This window comes from Taeniopygia guttata, chromosome 12, assembly GCF_048771995.1.
Source record: "Taeniopygia guttata chromosome 12, bTaeGut7.mat, whole genome shotgun sequence".
NCBI lineage: Eukaryota > Metazoa > Chordata > Aves > Passeriformes > Estrildidae > Taeniopygia > Taeniopygia guttata.
The window spans coordinates 14411987-14420623 of record NC_133037.1 but is presented as its reverse complement, the minus strand read 5'-3'; the positions used below and the strand labels follow the sequence as shown (position 1 = coordinate 14420623).

Sequence of the window (8637 nt, the reverse complement as noted above, 5' to 3'; positions counted from 1 at the left end):
GGCAAGAATTTCTGCTTCTGCCCCCATCACCTGGGCTGCTGTCAAGGCATTTTTATGGACAATCCACCCCTTTGTGCTCAGGTGAGCTCCTCGTCTCTCCAGCAAAGGCTGATGGGAAAGACTGGCCAGGTTTTCACTTTCTCCTCAGCACACCCTGCTCCAGACACTTTGTGGTAAGAGTTCCTTTTTAAGACCTATTGATTTCATAAATAATAGAATAAAAGAAAGAAACATCACACAAATACACAGGTCAAATAATCTCTCTCTTAAGAAACAAACAGGATCTACAAAGAAAAAATAGCCCAGCAGGCGAGCATTGATCTTTGAGCAGGAGATCAAGTGGCATTAGAGTTATTTGTTAATTAACTTAACAGCACATAGATAGGGCCAGAGTCAAACAGGTCACCTTGGGGATCTTGCTTCACAAACAGGAGTCTTGAAGCCTGCCTTTCTCACTCCAGGAGCACTCAGCAGTTTCTGCAACACCACAGCTACCACTGTCTTGGTTCTACTGACTGATGTCCACAGGGGACAAGTGCCAAAAGCCAGAATCTTCATCCCTAACTCCTGTAAAAAGCTCCTGGCCTAGGGAACCCAACATGCAATGAGAAGCTTTTCCAGCCACAGGCCTGCATCAGAAGACTCTGACACAGAAATCAACACCTACTGCTCCCAGGATGAAAAGAACAGTGTCTTCTGAAGTAACCACAGCCTAGAAGAACAAAAGGAAAAGGGTATTCCTAGGCTTTCACAGGGTGAAAACCATCCCAGTTAACCATGGTTAGCACAAGGTGCCTGCTTTACCACATGGACCAGGTGTAAGAGCAGACAGGCAGAGCCTTTGTAGCTGTTACAGCATCTACACGTGGCAGAGTGGATTCACACAAGGGGAACAGCAATGCCTCCCCATCCTCTGCCCAGACCATACTGCCAGGAGGATCTTGTGGTGTCCAGCATACTCCAAGGTGCTAATTTCAGCTGAAACAGGTAGAAGTCCTTCCTCCAGTTGAAAGACCTGCACACCAAAGCTCAGCTCTGGATGTGAAAACGTGAGGAGGAAATCATTGCCAGGAGCAGCCACCCCAGAGGGAAGCGAGGCTATGCAGGAGATCCATCCAGGCAGCTGCTTAGCTTAACCCTTTCAGTCACCAGCTGCAAGAATAGCTACCACAGGGGCACATGCTCCCCACAGCCACAAGCTCTTGCAGTAAGCAGAATCAGTCCCAGTAGCATTCGCCACCGGAAATTTGCAGAAAAATCCTTGTGCCATGCAGAGCACCACTGTATCCTCAGCTTGCCTAGTCTGGAAGGCAGCAGTGAGTTATTAGCTGCATGGAAGGTGCCTGCAGGGAGCAGAAACAGTGAGGGAGAACAGGGGTAACAGATTTTTGGCACTGGGTCACGGCACTGATTCAAGCCTAGCATTTTTGTGACAACAGAATGGTGTGTTTTCCAGCTGTATTGCATTATCAGGGAGGAAGGGCTGGAGTGAGTATAAAGAAATCTAAAGGTGGTCACTGGGGAAAGACTTCCTTGCAGATGGCAAATTCCTGGCCTCGAGCAGCGGTCACCTGGCCTGTCTCAGCTGCAGCTAAGCAGAAAATGACCCTCTGCCAGAACATGTCCAGGTGTTCACGATGCTCACCCCCCCCAGCACTCTCTCCTAACTTGCTGGTTTAACCATGTACCCTCACCTTTCTCAGAATTCATACCAGATAACTTCAAACTCCACCTGAGGCGACAGCCACCCCTTGTGCAGTGCAGCACAAAGGCTCTCAGCACACCTTGACCAGCGGCACTGGCTGCTGTGCTACAGGGAGACAGGGAGAAAGGAAGGGGTGCCAGAGACCTGTGCCCTGCAAGCCTAACACTCTCTTCACCGACACTCCAAATCTCTGACAAGCTCTTCTTTCATGGAACCTGTACTCCAACAGAGGAAGTAATTTATAGATATCTCCCCTGACAAGGAGAACAGGGGGACTGAAGAGTGATGTCTGCCTGCAGTGACATCTCAGTTGCAGAGCTACAAATCCCAGCTTTCCCTGAGACACACGTAAAACTTCCTACAGCACACTAAATCCAGGTCAAACACACAGAGGAGTAGCAAAAAGAGACTCTTCTTTCCCAGCTTATTTCCTTTCCAAAACTACAGGTGATCAGGTCCTGCCACTTGAGAAGCACTTGCAAACCAACCATTTCTAAAAGCAAGAGAAGAACCACAGCCCTGCTCTCACATCAGAGTGAAAAACCTTTGTAAAACAATTCGCTTCCCTCCACTCCTACTCACTTGTGTTTCAGAAAACATTTCATTCAAAAGCAGCTCTTTAAAGAGGTTATATAATAAGTGATTTGTACCACAAAGCTGGCTAGTTTTAGCCCAGCTACTTAGATCATAGTTGGATTTTATTTCCTGGTTAGCTGGCGGGACTCATGTCCAGTGACGAGGCTGTGGGCAGAGGATGCTCCTGGCCATTGTATTTCCTGGCCAGGAGAGTCAGTACCACAGTGCTCTGCTGTTTCTGCCTATTCAGTAATGAGCTCTGCTCTTGTATCTGTCCAACTCCAGCTCCCAGACAGGAAGGAAAGTGGGCAGTGCTTGAAGATTCTTACTTTTTCACAGATCATGGTTATGTTTAACATGCTCCATACTCACAGCAGCCAAAAAGCCATTTGCAGCAGCACCAGGCTCCCCAGGGGCCAATCTCAGCACAAAGAACCCTTGCTGAAAGTTTAGTGAGGTCATATGTCTGGCAAATGTAATGGCAACAAATTAAACTACTTTTTTAAGAACTTGGCTTCCACTGTGCCTTGGTGATCCAAAACAAAATCCTTAACTCTTCATAGCCTACTCCTGCACAGAGCTCACCACATGAGGTTTTCAAGGCAGGATTTGTCCTCGAGCAGTGCAGAGGCCATGTCAGCCCAAAGACAAGCCACAGGCTTGGCTCCTCACTTGGCTGCTCCACTGCTCCCCAAGTTAACAGCTTCACAAATGGGACACTGCAGATGTGCCCACAATAAAAAAAAAAAAAGCTCATGAGTGTAAAAACAAAAGTGGGTTTAATTCACTCCAGAAGCTCCTCTCTCCTCAGCACTCAAAAACTGTGGTGCTTACTGAATAAAGCATGGAGCCTCAGGACAAGACAGGCAACAGGATTTGGGCTCCTCAAGATTTTTTTTTTTTTTTTTTTTTGAGGTTGTAGCTCAATCTTTAAGCACAAGGATTAAAATGTCAGTCTTGTAGTTTCCAAGCCTTGCCTGACTCTGAAGCAACAGCCAGCCTTCAGAAAGTGCTGGTACATTTAAAGTCCTATTCCTGGTAAGAGGGTTGTAAGGGGAAAAATGAAGTTGCTGAGATTTAGGACAAAGAAAGTAAATAATACTGTCAGAATCTTTTCAGATTGCCTTTCCTGCCACCTCAATCATATAGAGGTTGTAAGATTCCCTCTCCTCCTGACTCCCCACTCCCATCCTCCTGGGGATACCGCTACAACAACATGGAACAAGGTAAGAAAAGCAATTTTCCCAAGCTGCTGCTTTTGATTGGGATAGGTTTTTTTTTACCCAGTAGCTTTTATAAGGCTGTTCCAGATTTGTGCTGGTAACAGAGTTGATAATTCAGGGATGCTTTAGTTGCTGCTGAGCAGTTCTTACACAGAGACAAGGCCTTTTCTGCTTCTCACCCCACCCCAAGAGGGAGGCTGAGGGACAAAGAGTTGGGAGAGGACAACCAGGACAGCTGAGCCCAACTGACCCAAGGGATATTCCAACCATGTGGCATCATGCTCAGCATATACAGCTGGGGAAAGAGGGAGAAAGAGAGGGCAGTCACAGTTCACAGTGCTGGCATCTGTCCTCCCAAGTCACCATTACACGTGATGGAGCCCTGCTGTCCTGGGGATGGCCTTTTTCACTACTTCATGGGAAGCAGTGAATGAATTCCACATTCTGCTTTACCTGATCAACTGTCTTTATCTCAACCCACAAGTTTTCTCGCTTTTAGTCTTCTGATTCTCTTTCCCATCCCACTTAGGATGAGTGAGGGGCTGGGTGGGGATTAGCTGCCAACTGGGGTTAAAACATAACACCCTACAGATCCCACTTGTCCTCAGCACTTGAGCACTTATACTGTTTTAGAAGCACAATTACATCTTTCAAATGGATTCACTCAGAACATCTGAAAAGGAAAAGCATCTGTATCAAATGTACCTCTGGAAACACATGAAATGTGTAAATTGTACTGCCATCCTCTCTAAAATACTATAATGTCTCCAAGACATTAGAAACTACACATTAAAAAGATGCAAAGGCTATTTTTAAAGTAAATCACAGAATGAGCTGGAAGGAACACACAAATATTACTGAATCCAGCTCTTAAGTGAATGACCCCATACAGGGATCAAATCCACAACTCTGGCATTATTAGCACTGTGCTCTGACCAACTAAGCTCAAAAACTGATGTAGGAATGTTTCAATTTTCCCCTCCGCACCCCAATCCCAAAGGCCAGTCCACAACACTGAGGATCAAGTTTAAATTTTAGGGTCTTGCAACCGATTTTTGTCATTGTTTCAGTGGCAGAAGATCAGGGCAGGAACAGCTGTTTTTCTAGCAGCAAATTTGCCACAGCATCTTTGAGTACCCTCCTCCCCACCTATCTGCATCACCACACAAGCTCATTTCAATGAAAATGATGTCAGTCTCTCAGCAAAAAGCCACTGAAAGCTTAGAGCAAGAACACAGAATATCACCACTGAATTGATTCCATTAAGGGAAAGTAATGATTTATCAGACACAGAGCCTGGAAACAGAAAACAAAGTCTGTGGCAGAGCAGAGAGAAACTCATCACCAACCAAGCATGGAAATGAGAAAGCTCTCAGCCTCCCACAAATGAAGGAGTGAAATATTGTGATCATGCCAGCAAGGGGTTCTTAGAGATGTACAAAGGACCAGGAGGGAAGGAGTCCAGAAGCTTCCTAGTGGCTGGCAGGAAAACACAAAACACAACCAGTTCCCCTCACGTGGGATGAGGAACATTAACACCACCAAGGTGCTGTCCCAGCCAACACAGCCTGCAACAAAAACAGGTGCCAAAAACCATCCCAAAGCCAAAACCACACGGCCTGGCCTTAACCAGCTAAACCCCATGTGAAGTCAGGGTGCCAGCCTGTCCTCAGGCAAGCACCCAGAATGCCACAATACACGTGGAGATGGAGGCCCTGGAAGCTGTGCTAGGTTGGCAGGTGCTGGTGGCACGAGGTACCACCAAGGGCAGGGAGTGACACAGCCTCCCTGTCTGCAGAGGTCAGACAGACCTCAGTCAGGAAGGTAACCCTGAGGTGCTCAAGTTTCTCCGGGAATGTGGGTCAGAGTTTATTGCAAGAAAGGAGACTATCAGTATGTGTTAGCAGAAGAGGCGTTGCAGACAGGATGTCCCAGAAGTCCAAATTCTTGTGCAGCTACATACTGAACACCTGCTCAAGCCAAAAAAAAAGCCAGGAGGAGCAATGAGGGGAAGAAGGTGCCAGTGATGAGCTACTCAATTATGAAAACATCTGCAAAATGACCAAACATTAAAGGAGTCCAGTATGAGAAGAGGGGAGTTCCATGATGGAGAAAACATTCCACTGTTTAGTTACCTTCCTGACCCTTTGCCCTGCCCTTAATTTAAGAAGCAAAGATGAAGCAAGATCTCCTTGGAAATCACCCTGCATCTGACACGCTGGGACCTCTGTTCCAGCCTCAATCATTTTTCCTATCTTGCACATGGGAGCAGGTTGAATGTATCAGATTTAATCACCTCTGCACAAATACCATCCAGGGTCTCAGCTGCTGTGTCAGATTTGCTGTGTGAGACTTGGCTGAGACAAACCCTTCCAGGTGCCAGTTGCACAGGACCTCACCTGCTCGATAGGGTCCTAGACCAGAGGTGAAATACCACTGCCCCAAATATCCTGAGAGGATTTTGCTTCTCACCTTCACGCAGCACACACCTCAGCAACAAGCCTAATACAGCCCGGGCCAGGCATCTGGCAACTCCAAGTTGCTTACACACTTTAACTTAGGATCAGAGGCAGGAGAGATGTGACCTTCCTGGATAGTACTCATTTCACATGCTGGCTGCTGTACTTCTGGAAAGCACAAGAGATTACAGTTGTTACCCACACTTACAAATAAAATATTGCTTTTATTTTAGTGAAGTAACAAAGCTATTTACAGATACAGTAACTATACATTCCAATTGAAAAATAGATTGTGCTCAAAATTGTTAAAGCAAGTCACACACAGTCTGTTAGGAACACAAACAACCTCAAACCTCCCAATTCCTTCAGCTCCTGTCTGATCTCAGGAAATCAGTTTGTTTTGTTCTGAATGATTTTCTGCTGAGTCTCAAGACATTCCTTCAGCTTGTCTTCAGTGAGTGTCAGCCTCTGCTCCAGGACGGAAACTATCTGCAAAACAAAATAAAAACTGCTGTTGAGCTACTGACAGAGACACACTGCACTCTCAATAAAATGTGCCCAATAAAATGCTAAATTCACAGGAATATTTCGAGGTATTTCTAGGCTGGAACTCCAGTGTCAGCATTCCAACAGGGCAGAGCCCTGCCTGACTTCAGAGAGGAGCAATAGCAGACAGTGGGCACAAAGCCCTCCTGCAGACAACACCAAGCGCCCATTTCAGCTCGGTGCTTTCAGACTGGGTTCTGCCTTTCCTTTCCTGGACAGGTTCATGAGGCACCAGACACGCTTCTGCTAACAAAACACAGATTTTAAACAATTTTGCTCAGTTATGGCTCTGATTTTATCTTCTTGCTTCCAACCATTTCCTCCCTTCCCTGAACACCATGGGTCTGCTGTAATTAAAACACTCAAAACTTGCTGGACAAGCACCATGACAGGCAAGAAAACCTTCCCAGCCTAAGACAATGCAGCAGGAGATGGAGGGGAAAAACTCCAAGTGGCAATATCTACCTCAACATAATGCCTACATTTCTTTGTGTAATCCAGTTACCCTGCAAAGGATTGCTCTCTTTCTCCTCAAGCTGAAGTCATCATGTACAGGATGCACAGGAAGAACATTTTAACCACGTGGCAATAAAAGCTTCTGCTGAAAACCTTTTATTGATCACTCCAAGATAATCAAGGGCCCCAGCTATGCACAACCACTTTCAGCTTCCAGAGACACCAGAATGGCTGATAATGGGTGGTGATGATTTAATGCTTTAATATCCATAAACTTATCAGCAACGATCAATAGCTTCACATTTTGAGCACTTTTACTGCATAAATAACATCCTCTGCTAAAAACAAAGGATGCTCAGAACCCTGGACTTTAATAAAGTAATTCAAATAAACTTGGACAACCGCTGTTTGTATAGCAGTTATACATAGAAAGCCTTTTAATAGCGCATTTCGTAAGCACATCTCTAAGTGCCTGACAAAAGCAAGCAGGTCTCATTATCCCCATTTTACAGCTGGGGAAACGAAAGCACAAAGAGAGGAAATAGCTTGGCTAAGGCCACTTGAGACTAAGAAAAGTCTGCTGTAAAATGATTTGGGGAATGAGACAATTTGTGGGGGAGAAGAGAAAACAGACATAGTAAAAACAACAGCAGGCACAAGGCAAAGCCATCTTACAAGACTGCATCAAGGAAGTCAGGAAGGGCTTGAGGTTGTCCAGTGCATCATAATGCACCTTTTCCTCCTCCCTAAACCCAGTTCAAAGCTTATTTCTAATATATTTCTTATTTCTGACCTGTAACAAGGCAGAAGAGCTCTGCTGTGGCTCTAGAAAGCTTCACCTGAAAGAATAAACCCCTGCATTGTCCAAATACTCCATAGACTACAGCACCAGCTGCATTTAAGTTTTTTCCTCCTTTATTTCCATCCCTTTGAGGCACAGGAACTGAAGTACACAGAGAACCAGAAGAAACATTGTGGAGCCAGCAGGTAACATCCCAGGTGCCCCAGAGCCAGCAGGAGCCCTCCCATCTATTCAAAGGAGAGAGGACTTAATCTTTTCCACATCCAGCCATGCCATTGCCTAGTGACTGTCTTGGAGACCAGGACAAAGCTACCAAGGGCAGAACACAGCAGGCCAAATGTCTACCAAGGGTTTACAGCAAAGATCTTATCCTTTAAGAAACCAGACAGAGAATGAAAACCAGCAAGGATCCCGGCTTTTCCATCTAAAAAATGAACTAGTAACTCAACACTCCAATAAAAAGAGAAAGAATGAAACATTGCATCAAATTTCCTTTAGAAAGATAATCAGCTGAATTAAAGGCCCAGTCACAATGCCCTGCCAGAAACAATGCCCAGATCACTCGTGGTTCCTCTGTTCCATGATTTACTGCCACCATGATCCTGTCAATAGGAATTAAGAGCTGTTACACATGGCACTATGAGACACAAGTAAAGCAGATTTCACAAAGTGTTGAATTTGTGAGAAAGCTGGAAGGAAAATGTTTATTGGAATGGAAACTGTGTGTAAGTATAAGCAGAAACTTGAAGTGAGTATTTTTTGGAAACTAGAAGTGGAAAAGTAGCAGTCATAAATTAAATTCAGGAAGACCAAAATAGGAATCAATGACTATAGTCCATTTAGACTTGAATGTATGATGAATATAAATAG

The 8637-nt window shown here is 45.2% G+C and overlaps 1 protein-coding gene across 6 annotated transcripts in view; it reads right to left on the bottom strand.

The window, feature by feature from the left end:
- Positions 1-6167: 6167 nt before the first annotated feature.
- POC1A (POC1 centriolar protein A) overlaps positions 6168-8637 on the bottom strand; it is a 44311-nt gene continuing 41841 nt past the window's right edge. For all 6 annotated transcript variants that reach the window (XM_004176297.6, XM_030282939.4, XM_072934675.1 and 3 more), the window contains one exon: positions 6168-6452. In XM_004176297.6, coding sequence (XP_004176345.2) covers positions 6354-6452 — 99 coding nt within the window. In that variant the 3' untranslated portion in view covers positions 6168-6353. The remainder of the gene's footprint in view (positions 6453-8637) is intronic.